This window comes from Cebus imitator, unplaced genomic scaffold (assembly GCF_001604975.1).
Source record: "Cebus imitator isolate Cc_AM_T3 unplaced genomic scaffold, Cebus_imitator-1.0 Scaffold29, whole genome shotgun sequence".
Taxonomy (NCBI): domain Eukaryota; kingdom Metazoa; phylum Chordata; class Mammalia; order Primates; family Cebidae; genus Cebus; species Cebus imitator.
In genome coordinates this window covers 8,276,065-8,291,655 of record NW_016107344.1, presented here as the reverse complement: position 1 = coordinate 8,291,655, position 15,591 = coordinate 8,276,065, and the positions used below count along the sequence as shown (strand labels likewise).

The following is a 15,591-nucleotide window of genomic DNA, read 5'->3' as shown; positions in this document are numbered from 1 at the left end:
TCAAACTATATTAAACATTTATATATATATTTTTCTAAATGATCTAAATATTTTAGTCAGCAAATCACCACAAACTGGTTTCAGTTTTCATTTCTCAAATATAGCCTCATTATTCTATATGTTATTTCTGCAGCAGAATTCCAAGTAGATCACATTTACAGTACTAATGAATCATGAATGCTTAATTGGTAGATGGAGAAGCTTCAGTCCCATTTCCTTTCTTGCAACAAGAGACATTAGAAATGAAAACAAGACACAGAGAATAAAATGAAACCTAGAACAAGCTAATATCAGGGCTTGTGAAAGGAGGTATGATTAGAGGGTACTATGCCAAGGCATGTTCATGTATGATTAGAGGATACTATGTTAAGTACTAAAGCATAAACAAAATTCTAGGTCCACAAAGAGAAGGAGTTGATTATTTACTGGAGTTAAGAGAGGTAGGTGAATAAAGTGAAACATTTTTTAAAAGTGACATGTAAGTTGGGCCTTAAAGGACAGATAGGTAAAGCAATTCAGAAAGAGAAAGCTGAAATGAACTGAGGAATGGGCGAGAAGAAGCTAAGGCTTCTCCCAATAGGTCCTCTCATAGGTGTTTGTGGGTAACATTTCTGCAGAAACCCAATCTCCTTATCAAGTACCACACCTTCCAGATGTAGTCCACAACCTGCATACTGTAGCAAAAAGCAGCATAATTCCTTAGAACAAATACATACTTTCTTTATTGTTATCGATTCACATGTTTCATATGAAGTCTGAGAGAAATAAACTGAATGTATTCTTCCACTGACAATAATAGTAAAAGCATACTGTTTACCATGTGCCAGAAGCCATTCTAAGCACTTTACATATCATAACTCATTTAATTGTCACAATAATCCCACAAAGCAGTTTTATCATTACCTCTATTTTACAAATGATAAGGCTAAAACGCAAAGAGGTTAAGTATTAAAGTCATACAGGAAGTATGCTACGGAGCCCAAATGGGCACCCAAACAATTTGGCTCCAGAGTCTGTGCTGTGAATCATACTATGCTGCCTCTTAAAATTTCCTTTGCTTCACAGATGTTTTCTCCTTGAGAAATTCTGATATTTTGAGATTCATATGACCACCTCAAGGCACCAAAAGATGTGAAATCAAAATAGGCCTTGAAAGAATTGTGAATATATTATACATTAGCTTTCATGGCTCACAGTATGTAACATGCTCTTTCAAAAATAAACTTGATAAAATACTAGATGTATTCCTTCCGCAGATAAGACAGTAACTTTCATATAGCTAATAAGTAATCCATTTCTAAACGTTAAATGCATTAGAAGATATAACAGAAATAAAATGACCAAATTACAGGAATTCAAATGTTTTTCAAAAGAGAAACTTGAATTGATAGAAGTTATCTGTAGCATGTACAAGCTAATGAAGCTCAAGTTTTAGTAAGACCAAACTAAGTGTATAAGCAAATGTAATTATAACAAAGAAAGATCAAACAAGTGTTTTAAGATACAAAAATCTGAATATACCATCCTTAAAATACTTTTATAAATTTAATGTTAAATTCCAACACTGTGTTTTTCATGATTCTTTCATGTTGTTTCTCAGCAGACCTATGTATCTTCCATATGCACACAGTTTATGTATATGTCCCATCCACCCTACATTGTGAGTGGAAGACATATTGAGAGGAAAGATTAAAAAAAAAGGAATCTTTGTTTTTTTGGTCTTGCTCTGTCACCCAGGCTGGAGTACAATCTTGGCTCACTGACAACTTTCGCTTCCTGGCTTCAAGCGATTCTCCTGCCTTAGCCTCCCGAGTAGCTGGGACTACAGGTATGTGTCACCATGCCCAGCTAATTTTCTGTATTTTTAGTAGAGATGGGGTTTCACCATGTTAGCCAGGATGTTCTCAATCTCCTGACCTCCTCGGCCTCCCAAAGTGTTAGGATCAGAGGCATGAGCCACCAATCCCGGCCAAGAAAAGGAATCTTAAATCAATACTATGTGAAATGCAAAGGGAAAGTGAGTATCCTACTTTTATAACTAGAGAATGATTCAAATAATGTAGTTTTTAACCTGGGGCACATTTTAGAATAAAAAAGGGTGCTATTAAAAATTATGCCAGAGAAACAGGCATAAACCAGTACTTTCTTAGACAAACCAAAAGATATCGTTACTTAAATTATAACATGTAAATGAGAAACTTAAGAAGTTCTTAATCATTTAAATAAAAGGGTTTTAATATTATAATAAAATAGACATAGTTCATATGCAATATAGTGTCATTTGTGCAGCAGATAATTTAATACACAGAAGTTTATTCAACAGTAGCTCACAACTAAAACTTGAAAACCCCACAACAAAACATTCATAACAACATTACCATACAGGGTAGAATGTATTTTCCTAGTACTAGATGATAAATTTCATAGTACCAATAGGCTAAATCTAAATTTATATCTGAAAAGTGGTAAGAAAAATGTCAGAAGAATGAGAAAAACTTCAGGAACCTTTGAAATTCTAACAGTATCAAATCAGTGTTTGGCAATGCGAGGAGTACATCTCAGCCTGAATAAACATCCCTAATGCCTCAGAACTTAAAATTTACCAAGCATAAATAGTGAGGAAAAAAAAGGGTGTTGGAAGAGCTCAGCAGGCGCTACTAAGCAATCATCTCTTTCTTCTGTCTTCATGTAAAAATATTTTTGGCTAATAAAAGTAAATATATTTTTCTAGTTAGAACAACAAAGGATTAAAATAGGCTGTTTTATATGACAAGCTTATTTATAGGAAAAGTGAATTTATCACCTCTACCTCCAAAGTCTTCCTGGACACAACATAAAACTGCTCATTTCCATATGTGATGCCTTTGCTTTTAAGATGGCATAAAATAGAAAGGTTGCAATAGATTATCTTGTTTCTATTCAATGACTGATAGTTTTACCTTTATCCTAGATGACTGAAAAGTTAATGAATAGGACATAAAAACAAAATAAGCAAAGTGGAAATCTTATTTAAAAGCATTTCTTTGGAGGAGCTATACATTTTAATAGTAGAAACTTTTTGAGATCACTGCTGAGTGAAAATGTTACACTTTTCTATTCTTTTATTATAGCTGGTGCCTTGGTTTAAAAGTTTCTGCCCTCCAAAACTCATGTTGAAATTTAACTGCTATTGTAACGGTATTAAGAAGTGGCACCTGACAATGGTGATTAGGCCATAAGGGTGGGATTGGTGTCATTATAAAAGGGTGAGTTTGGCTCCCCCTTGTTCTGTCTCCCACCATCTTGCCTTATGTCATATGATAATGCAGTGAGAAGGCCCTTGCCAGATGCCAGCACATAGGTATTGGACTTCCCAGCCTCCAGAACTGTGAGCCAATAAACATCTGTTCATTATAAGTTACCCAGTCTCAGGTACCCTGTTACAGCAGCATAAAATGGACTAAAAACAGTGCTCAAGCAGATTTTTTTTTTTCATTTCTAGATATGAAAACTTAGGCACACAGTCGATAAACAATGAACCCAAATTATGGTTGAAAAATGATAAAAAATTTAAGTACCAAAATGCAAAACACTTAAGTCCATTAATGTGTTAAGGTTTACAAAGTAGCTGACAGAATAAAAGGTAACATATCAAAATGAAACAGAATGAATCTGTTAGATATAGTTAACTGAATAACTACTATAGATCTGAAACTATACTCAGTCCTGGTCAAATTCATTATAAATCTTCGAGTAGGTTTTCATCTAAACCAACATGAAGGTCTTAGGAGCTTTAGTAAAAACATCTCTATTGGAGAATGGGGGGCAAAAGACACTTCCCAAAAGAAGACATTTATGTGGCCAACAAACATGAAAAAAAGTTCAACAAAACTGATTATTAGAGAAATGCAAATCAAAACCACAGTGAGATACGATACCATCTCACACTAGTCAGAATGGCGATTATTAAAAAGTCAAGAAACAACAGATGCTGGCGAGGCTGTGGAGAAGCAGGAATGCTTCTACATGTTGGTGGGAATGTAAATTAGTTCAACCATTGTCGAAGACAGTGTGTCGATTCCTCAAGGATTTAGAACCAGAAATACCATTTGACCCAGCAATCTCATTACTGGGTATATACCCAAAGGAATATAAATTATTCTACATAAAAAGACACATGCACATGCATGTTTATTGCAGAACTATTTAAACAGCAAAGGCATGGAACCAACCCAAATGCCCATCAATGATAGGCTGGATAAAGAAAATGTGTACATATATACCACGGAATGCTATGCAGCCATGAAAAGGAATGAGATCATGTCCTTTGAGGGACATGGATGAAGCTAAAAGCCATCATCCTCAGCAAACTAACACAGGAACAGAAAAGCAAACACCTCATATACTCACTCGTAAGTGGGAGTTGAACAATGCAAACACACGGACACAGGGAGGGAAATAACACACACCAGGGCCAGTTGGGGATTAGGGGGCGAGGGAAGGGAGAGCATCAGGTCAAATAACTAATGCATGCAGGACTTAAAACCTAGATAACCCGTTGATAGGTGTGGCAAACCACCATGGCACATGTATACCTATGCAACAAACCTACACATTCTGTATTTATATCCCAAAGCTTAAAAATAAACTAAAATAAAAAAAGAAAAGAAAAGAAAAATAAAGGCCTGTTTGCTAACTTCAAAAATTATAAATGCTTGGCTGGGAATGGTGGCTCACAACTACAATCCTAGCACTTTGGGAGGCTGAGGTCAGGGGAGGATTGCTTGAGCTCAGGAGTTCAAGACCCAGCCTGCGCAACACAGTGAGACTTTATCTGTATGTATATATGTATATAATTATAAATTCTTTTATAAAGTTCTAATGATACATACTCAGCCCTCAAGCATGGAATGTGGTTTGCAAATTCTCTTAAAAGACAGAGTTTCTCCATCATTCTCAGCAAACTAACACAGAACAGAAAAACAAACACTGCATGTTCTCACTCATAAGTGGGAGGTGAACAATGAGAACACATGAACACAGGGAGGGGAACATCACACACTGTGGCCTGTTGGGGGATGGGGAGATAGGGGAGGGATAGCATTAAGAGAAATACCCAATGTAGATGATGGGTTGATGGGTGCAGCAAACTACCAAGGCACGTGTATACCTATGTAACAAAATTGCATGCTCTACTCATGTATCCCAGAACTTAAAGTATAATAATTTTACAAAGACAGAGTTTCCATTTTAAATAAACTACCTTCAAAATTATAGTTTTGATAGGAAATCTTTGATCAGTTTACATAGCCCTGAGCAGTTAAATGGGTGTGTGCACTGCATTGCAGACTCAGATGTATCCAGTTTATAACAACAAAATATTTGTAATAATTATAGGCAAATCACAGTTGATGTCTCAATTTCCTTACTTGTAAAATAGGGATATTAATACCCAAACTTCATAAAATGTGTTTAATTCTTTTTTACAATGTATGTAAAGTGCTGAGTACAATGCTTGATGGATAATAGGTACTCAACAAATAGTAGCTATTGTAGTATGCTACCTAAATATGAACATCTAAATGAAACCATGTTTATTTAAAGGTTGATAATTACAACAGTTTCCTCAAGTTTTTTATTGCATAAAATAAAAATGATCTTTTTTTTTTTTTGGAAACAGAGTCTTGCTCTGTTGCCCAGGCTGGAGTGCAGTAGCACAATCTCAGCTCACTACAACCTCCGCCTGGGTTCAAGCCATTCTCCTGCCTCACACTCCTGAGTAGCTGGGACTACAGGGGCACGCTGCCACACCCGACTGATTTTTTTGTATTTTAGTAGAGATGGGGTTTCACTATGTTGCCCAGGCTGGTCTCAAACTCCTGAGCTCAGGCAATCTGCCCACCTTGGCCTCCCAAAGTGCCAGGTTTATAGGCATGAGCCACTGCGCCCAGTCGAAAATGACAGTATTTTTAATGGCATCCTAGGAAAACCAGAGAAGACCATTAGAGGGGCTTCAGCAGCTTAGGGCCCCCTTCTGCTACTCTGAGGGGTAACAGAAGTGAAACGTGGGGCACAGCAGACAAACATCTCTAGTAATAAGCTATGTGATCTCAGATAAGCACTTTTGGGCTTGGTCAGGGCTGCCACACCTATAAAAGATCAGAAATTGGGCCAGGCACGGTGGCACATCCCTATAATCCTAGCACTTTGGGAGGCCAAGAAGGGTGGATCACCTGAGGTCAGGAGTTCAAGACCAGCCCAACCAACATGGTAAAACCTCGTCTCTACTAAAACTACAAAGCTTAGCCAGGCGTAGTGGCGCTTGCTTGTAATCCCAGCTACTTGGGAGTCTGAGGCAGGAGAATCGCTTGAATCTGGGAGGTGAAGGTTGTAGTGAGCTGAGATTGCACCATTGCGCTCCAGCCTGGATGACAAGAGTGAAACTCTTTTGTCTCAAAAAAAAAAAAAAATCAGAAATTAATTTTCTTCCTTTCTAAATTTTGTCTGCATTCTGGAGCTAATGGCCATGCCTTATCACCAATCGCTCTGAGACTACTGAAGTAGAAAAGCTGGAGTCATTCTTCATATTCTTTTCCTGTCAATCACCAGATCTTGCCAATTCTCCTACCTAAATATTCTTTAAATTCATCCATTATTTTCTCTTTCTACTTCTCATTTTCACCTAAACTGTGCAGTAGCCTCCTATGTGATCTCCCTGCTTCTAGGCTTTCTTCAATTATTATCCATCCCACATTGCAACTGTAGTTACAAAAAATGAGTAAGTCATGTTTCTCTCCTACTATAAAGCCTCTGGAAATTCCCCACTGACAACAGAACCTTTAAAAATCTGGCCCAATCTTACTTTACCAGCCTCTCCTACAACACAATGAACTATACCACACAGGTAAATCTAAATTCCTATGCAACCTGAACTTACTTTGCTTCATATCTGGAACACTCTATAAAGCTTGGAAATTTTAAATATTATTAATTAAGCAGTGAACACATGTTGTAAACATCTACAGGTGTAAAGAATATAGTTAACAATAAAAGATAACTGATAACAAAAATTTAACATATTTGAGAAGATGCTGAAAGAGTCATCTGCAGAGCCATATATTCAAGAATTATTTAACTGAAAAGACAAAGTGATTATTATTAATTTTTTCCATAGAAGAAATTAAAACATTATGCAGATATCTGGTAAGATATGAACAAAAGAGGTCTGTTTGTTTGTTTAAACATTAATGAGGACCTACACTTTTAAAATGATGAATGGAACCTCTGTACACTAGTTCAATTCACCATTGTAATGCTTTACATATACTCAATTAACCTTTGTAAATAGATTCAAGATTCAAAGTTGTCTAATATCACTCTAAGATTCTACACAAATTTCAAGTTTATATCATTAAGTTTCTTCTTGAGTACTTTTGGAAGATAAATTGTGGTCAAGATAGTTTTTATTGATACGGCAGGAAAATAAAATCACTAAAGTGATACTAATTGTTGCACTTAAAAGCATCTTTTCGATCTCTTTTTCTCTATTGTCTACCCCCTTTTGAACAATTGTAAAGCTGTTTTATTTTCCAGATTCTGTACTGCATCAAGGTCATAATGAATGCCTTTGTTATTATGTTTTTTATAGTGTCATTCAGAATAGCTCTTTCTGTGTTTACAGTAACAAGATCACCTTAAATAAAGGTAGTTTTACTTTATGGAAAAACTTAACCAGCTGAATTTATCTCCTTTTATCTTATCTCATAACCTAGTTAGGAAACATATAAGCTAGTCATCTTATGGAGAAAATTAGATGGAAAAGAATGGCATGTAGACCCTCTACATTATGTCAGAAACGCTTAAGAATATATATTTTGTATTAGTATCTTCTAATGATAAGTAATCCCATAATATTATCAGTTGACTTATATATAATGATGATTTTCCTTAAATTGTCAACATAACAGATAAAAAAACCATTTCTTCAAGTATTTCACATAGGCATAAGGTACCAAAATATCATTTATAAACCATGATTTATAATGTACTTTTTGCATATATTATCTCATTTAGACCTCACGGGCCACCCTAAGAAGTATTATTAGTTAGTTATTATTATTTTTTGAGACAGGATCTCACTCCAGTTGCCCAGGCTGGAGTACAAATGGCATGACCTTGGCTCACTGCAGCCTTGAGCTGCCAGGCTCAGGCGGTCCTCTCCCCTACCTCCTGAGTAGCAGGACCACAGGTCCGTGCCACCATGCATGGCTAATTTTCTCGTATTTTCAGGAGAGACAGGGTTTTGCAATGTTGCCAAGACTGGTTGAACTCCTGGACTCAAGCAATCCATGTACCTCAGCCTCCCAAACTGCTGGATTACAGGTATTAGCCACCATATCCGGCCTATTAGCTCATTTTATAAAAGAGGAAATTAAACTTCAAGGATATTAAGTGACTTATCTGTTGAGCTAGCAAGTGGGAGAACCAGGACTTAAGTTCAGTCTTTTGATCCAAATCTCTTTCATAATTTACTCCCACTCAAAGAATAATGTCTTATTTCCAAATGCATAAGAGGGTCCATAACATTTCAGTCACATAAAACCTACTAAGCAAGGAGTTATTTATATACTACATCTCAGCACTGTAGTACCTTTCACTGATTTCCCACAGTTCCAAAGTGGCATTTTAAGTAGCTAGAAAATATAGAAAAGACAAAAAGCCTAATTCACAGACTGGGCCAAAGCATATATACATATTATAATTTCAACTACAGTATGTTTGATGTATCTAAATATTCAAGGTCTCTCTTTGCTTGTATCTATTCTTTTCCTAAGTCTTTATATCTTCTACCTTCTTTCTTTTCTCTCAATCCCTTAACTTCAAGAACTACTGGAATGACTGCAGGTCAGATACCAATACTGGATAGAGTTAAGTCCCACATGCCTTTTCCGTATTAAAGAAGAGAAAAGAAAAAGTATTCTTTTAATATCTCTTCCAAAGTATAGAAAGCAAATTAAGGCCGGGCGCGGTGGCTCAAGCCTGCAATCCCAGCACTTTGGGAGGCCAAGGCGGGTGGATCACGAGGTCAAGAGATCGAGACCATCCTGGTCAACATGGTGAAACCCCGTCTCTACTAAAAATACAAAACATTAGCTGGGCATGGTGGCGCGTGCCTGTAGTCCCAGCTACTCAGGAGGCTGAGGCAGGAGAATTGCCTGAACCCAGGAGGCGGAGGTTGCGGTGAGCCGAGATCGCGCCATTGCACTCCAGCCTGGGTAACGAGCGAAACTCCGTCCCAAAAAAAAAAAAAAAAAAAAAAAAAAAAGCAAATTAAAGGCAAAATATATTTCACTAGTTGTTATTTCAGTTTCTTTAGAAAATGTTTGTTGGGGCCGGGTGTGGTGGCTCACACCTGTAATCCCAGCACTTTGAGGGGGCTAAGGCAGGCAGACTACCTGAGATCAGGAGTTAGAGACCAGCCTGGCCAACACTGTGAAACCCCGTCCGTACTAAAAATATGAAAATCAGCCAGGCGTGGTGGCATGCACCTGTTATCCCAGCTACTCAGGAGGCTGAGACAGGAGAATCGCTTTAACCCAGGAGGCAGAGGTTGCAGTGAGCCGAGATCATGCCACTGCATTCCACCTGGAAGTTCAAGACTCCGTCTCAAAAAAAAAAATGTTTATTGGGGGAGAGGTAAGGAGACTAAATATAAACATGCAAGTATAAGTACTTCATCGATTTCAACTCGTAACAGTACACTTTGATAAAATACCACTAATTAACACAATTATACATCTTAGGCCAAAGATTAATTTACCTAAACACACACACACACACACACACACACACACACACAATCCTAAATGTGTAAACTTATTATGAATTTCATGTTTTATAACAGAAAATATTAAAATTCTTTCTTTAGCCATTTTAAGTTCTAAGATTTCAAAAGAAATAATTTATAATTTATTTTTTACTGTATGGAAGATTAGTATAATACAGGCTCTAACTACAGTTAAATCAGCCACAGTGAAGAAACTATGATCCCCAAAGATTCAGTCACATAAAATACAGGTTGAATTACTGTGAGATTAAAATGATAAAGTCAAGCCTGTACAACTAGCTAGTTAGGTGTCCTGTGCAATTCAAATTCATCTGGGCTCAGGGTGAAATTTGGCACCACCTGGTGGCAACTGTCCACTCTAACCTCAGTATATACCCGATCAATTTTGAGTCCTGTGGCTGGCTGGGGCATCTACATGGCAGCCCCAATCCCAGAAATCCCCTGGTTTAGGTAATGTCTATTTTTACGTGGATAGGGGCCAGAAGAACACTAAAGACAAGGACATCTGCTTTCAGTTTGCCTCCTTCAAGGAATGGCTCTGTTGGCTGTTTCTCCACACAGTCTTACCAACCTACCCTCACCAACCACATTTATGTTATAACGGGATAAACAAATTTGAAGATTTTTTAAGAACTGCAAAAACAGCTAAAAAATTAGAAAATTTTCAAAATGATTACATACCAAAGTTTATACAGCTATGTGGATTGCTTGGGAATAACCATAGAAATTTCCCACAAATTTTAAAGGTATTATATCACTCAGCAAAAGCCTATTAAATCCACAACAGAACTGAACCACAGAATCAACAGTACTTATCTGTAAAACAGAAATAATATTACCTATACCACAGGCCTCTCTAATGCCCACATCTTTCTCTTGAGGCTCAGAATCTTCTATAGTCAACTCTTTTATTTGGCTATCCCACACACACTTCAAGTGAAACAAATAAATTTATCATTTTCCTATTAAAGCTTTGTATTTTCTAATGTTTTACAAACTGCATCACTATCGATGCAGCTGTTTAATTCAGAAACCTCACTGACATCCTTGGTGGGATGAGTTCTCATCCCACCAATCCAACCTAGTCACTGAGTCCTGTTGGTTTTATCTCCTAAACATTTTCCCAACCTGGCCCATTTATCTCATCTTTACTGCTACTAATCCAGTTCCATTATCACCTCTCATCTGGATAATGGAAATAACCTCTAAAAGTAGAGCTTCTTTGTCTAACAGGCTTATGCCATTCCAATCTATTCTCTACATTGCAGCAACCTTTTGATATAAATAGTGATCGTATCATGCCTCTTCTTAAAATCTTTTAATTGTTCCCCATAGGTCTTACATAATGGTCCAAATGCATTATTTGGGCCCATTTCCCATTTCTGTTTCATCTCTTATAACCCCCTGCCTCTCAGTCTATCCTTCGGCCATGCGAAATTAATTTGTTTGTTTAAAAAACTTCATTTTGTCCTACTTCCAGACTTTTATATATGCTATACATTCATTTCCCCAATTCCTTTCCCTTCCTTAGTTCTCAGTGTTAAAGCAAGCTAAATATGGCCTAAGAAGGACTCTGTACTTCTATATTTGAGTCCTTAGGGATGAACTGCAACTTAGCTTGATAGGCAGACAAGATGGAAAACCTAACTTGGGGGTACGCGCCTGTAACAACAGCTGAGTCTTGGCCAATCCCAGCAGCCGTACTTCAATCATTCCTATACTGCTGAGTGTTCAAGTAAGTTAAACACCAACCTATAACCAATGCAGCTGTTTCTGCACCTCACTTCCGATTTCTGTACATCACTTTACCTTTTTTGTCTATAAATTTGTTCTGACCACAAGGCACTCCTGGAGTCTCTCTGAATCTGCTGTGATTCTGGAGGCTGCCTGATTTGCGGACCATTCATTGCTCAATTAAACTTTCTATTTAATTTGTCTGAAGTTCTACTTTTAACAGTAGTTTTAGTCAAAATGGGTAGTTCTTCATTTATGAAGTTTTCCCCAATTCCTCCCAAGGCTAGGTTAGATACACAGATGGTCTCATCTTTTATCCTATCATTTTGGTCACCATCATCATACTTAGGATAATTGTTTCTCTATTCGTCTTTACTCTCCATTAGACTACCAGCTTTGTGAAGACAAAGGTCACCACTATCTGTGACATCTAGAATTTAGCTGGCATACAGTAGGTTTCAATAAATATTTGCTAAAAACATTAATTTGTTGCTCTGAAAATTACATGAGGACGCAAATATAAAACTTTCCAAAATAAAACTTAGCATATAATAGGTGTATACCTCTTCTTTTAGTCTGCATTTTGAACTGTAAGAGCAAGTAATCACAAGGTACAGGATCCTCCTTAATGTAGGGCTGAAACCAAATGAAATTTTGCCAAAGATAAAGAATGTCTTTGGAATTCTCTCTCCAATCTCTTAATAACTCTGCTGCCCTAAGCATGTACATTCATAAAACTGTCATACTTTTGTTATGAACATGAAGGGACAACTAAGTGCAAAAGCAAATGAATCTTAAAATCATAAGGTTATGTGAAGAAGCCACAAAAAATATATGTAATATATAATTACATTTGTATGATACTAATATGAAAAACTAAACACTATTGTAAAGAGATGCATATTTACTGGTAAAATAGGTAATAGAAGTATAAGAAGCAAGGAAGTTACTAGCATAACAGAATAGCAGTTATGGAAGAAAGGAGTTAAATAGGAAGAGTCTCAAGGACATTTCTGTAATGCTACATTGTTCTACTTTTTTATAATTATGTATTAAATGAACACTAGAAAATTTTCTCTGAACATCTTTTATTTTATACATATATATGCAAACATATATATGGTTAAAAAAGAGCAATCATAACGTAACTAAACTAAAAAATAATGCTATTAAAAGAGTGGTACAATATTTCTTTGAGCTACGTGGAACAATATTTTCTCAGGATTTAAGATATGAAGGCTAGCTTAGGACTTCAAAGGCCTTACTTACAGAAAAGATTATGGTGCTCCTACTAGTAATTTGATACTCAAATACTAAAAAAAAAAAAAACTAGGTGTAAAGAAATGCAGAAGTGTTTTTACTTTTCCCAAAATAAAAAATATTATTTTAAAAATTAATATGTCAAAACATTTTTAAAGAAATATATAATTTTTAAAGAACATATATATTTGGTGGTGCCCAAAGCATATTTTAAATTTGTCTACTGCTAAGACAGTACTGAATGATCACTTAGAATTTTTATATTTTGAAATTATTTGCCATTTTCATTGAAAATATAATCCTAGATTATAAATATAACACAATTATTATGAAACGCAAATAAGAGAAGAATAGAAAAAATAGGTGGAAGAGTAAAATCACAAAGTATTTGTTGAATACACAAATGAATCATTTCTTTTGTGCTCAGTGTTTGAAGTTCCTATTAATTTCCTTCGGCCTATACTTCTATGCAGACTCAAAAAAAAGATCAAACAGGTAGATAAAGATCTATGCATGCCAAATTTATGAGGCAACTAATAATTTGATTTTTTATGACTTTCTACTAAGTCATATTAAGCAAACATCCTAAAATAGTTCTGTCATAAATTGTGTATCTACTCCCTTATCACCACAAACATTTTTACCCAAGAACAGAGAAGCCCAAGAACAAAATCATACCTCAGAGGCATTAGGATAAAAACCTCTACCAATCTGCTGTATTAACAATTTAACAGTAATTAAAAAAATATATCTTTGCTAATTTACTACCAAAGGATAATACTACATATACAGTTTTTATAGTAGTGGCCACCTTACCCATACGATATTAATACAGCAGCTTTTTTCTCTGGAATTAAGGGGTGGATATACCAAATTTTCTGCTACTATACTTCTAGGGGAAATGACATGTTACAATGCTATTATAGATTAAGTCTGATTTAAAGCCTTGCTGACAACAATCAAAATATCATATGAGCAAATCAGTGCTGATAAACTAATATCACAATTAAGTCCACTTCAAAATAATTTTCTCATTAAAGTATAATCTTTCAAAAGCCATATTAACTATAATAATGGTATAAAAATAACTGCCACTGAAATAAATAGTGTTTGTTCCCCCCTATTTCTGCCAATCACTAACTACAAGAGCCTAATATTTACTAATCTCTGCATGAATAAAAATGATGTTTCTTCAGGATTACCTAATGTGACATCTTTCAGAGCTAGCAGCTAAATGAGGCATATGTAATATTTCAAATTACTATTCTAGTTTTAAAGTTTTCAGCAGAAATTGTTGGTATAGTACAGGAAGAACTGTTCTCAATCTGAACTGAAGCAAATGCAAAAAGAGAAGTCACAAGGGTTAAAAAAAAAAAAAGACACAACAGAATACCAGAGCAAAAAGGTTTAAAGTCTAGTAAATCTTGTTCTAAGACTTTAGAACTTTAATCTTCACGTTATATTTATATTTAGATTTATGACAAGTTTTCTTTAAGGTATTATAAAAAAGATATTATCTAACAGAAATAGCATTTAATTTCATAAAGCTTCTATAAACTCCAAAGATAAATATAACACTACACAAGCATTTTTTTTTTTTTTTTTTTTTTTTTTTTTTTTTTTTTTTTTTTTTTTTTTACCTGTTTTCTCGTTCATACATTTCCCTGGAAGCATTTCGAAGTTGATCAATCTCTTGGTTGGTTTTCAATCTGATTTGTTCTAGTTCATCATGTAGTTTATTTTCATATTCTGTTTTATAATGGTCTCTGCAATGAATCAAAAGGAAAAGCAATAAATTTTATTTTGAAACAAATAGGCTTTTACACTTTATATAAGATTTTAATATCTTTTATCAAGTATGCTCTATATACTATGTTACTTGAAAAACTTAACTATTAAGTATAAAGTTTTACAATTCTAAAAATACTATTCCTAACAAGTATGATTTAAGATTTCAACCTGTTAAACATTATTTTCCAAAAGACTTACTTACTATATAAAATCTCAGTAATTGACGTTGGATAATTATTCATCTTTGAAACACTTTGCTAGTAGTTTTAATGCATATAGCTGAGAATAAAAAATTGAGAATGCCCTTCATTTAAAAATAATAATCTGGTATGATGGTTGTTGAGAGATGAATAATATTAACAAAAATATAAAACTGAAATGACTCTGAGTCTACAAATCCTTTCCTTTCAAGCGTGACAACCACAGCCACACGGCGATCTTTTAGCAAAGTCAAAGTATTATATAGGGTATGAAAAAGTACTACGGGCTAGGAAAAAATTATGAATGTGTGAACTCTTAAAGGTAAAATTTGTTTCTAGTTTTTTTTTTTTTCTTAAAGAGACAGTGCCTTGCTCTGTCACCCAGGATGAAGTGCAGTGATGCAATCATGTAACCTCGAACTCCTGGGCTCAAGCGATCTTCCTGTCCCAGCCTCTTGAGTAGGCAGGACTACAGGTGCTTGACATTGTGCCTCACTAATTTAAAAGCTTTTTTTGTAGAGATAGGGTTTTGCTATGTTGCCTAGGCTGGTCTCAAACTTCTGGCCTCAAGCAATCCTCCTACCTTGGCCTCCCAAAGTGCTGGGATTATAGGTGTGAGCCACTGCACTTAGCATGTTTGTTTCTGGTATGTTGATAAGAATAATTCAAGGGGCCGGGCGCGGTGGCTCAAGCCTGTAATCCCAGCACTTTGGGAGGCCAAGGCGGGTGGATCACGAGGTCAAGAGATCGAGACCATCCTGGCCAACATGGTGAAACCCC

At 35.6% G+C, this 15,591-nt stretch overlaps 1 protein-coding gene across 2 annotated transcripts in view; it reads right to left on the bottom strand.

Moving 5' to 3' along the window:
* Positions 1–15,591, bottom strand: part of PIBF1 (progesterone immunomodulatory binding factor 1) — a 233,993-nt gene that overhangs the window by 171,156 nt on the left and 47,246 nt on the right. For both annotated transcript variants that reach the window (XM_017523632.2, XM_037736793.1), the window contains exon 9: positions 14,461–14,586. In XM_017523632.2, the coding sequence (XP_017379121.1) occupies positions 14,461–14,586 (126 nt within the window). The remainder of the gene's footprint in view (positions 1–14,460; positions 14,587–15,591) is intronic.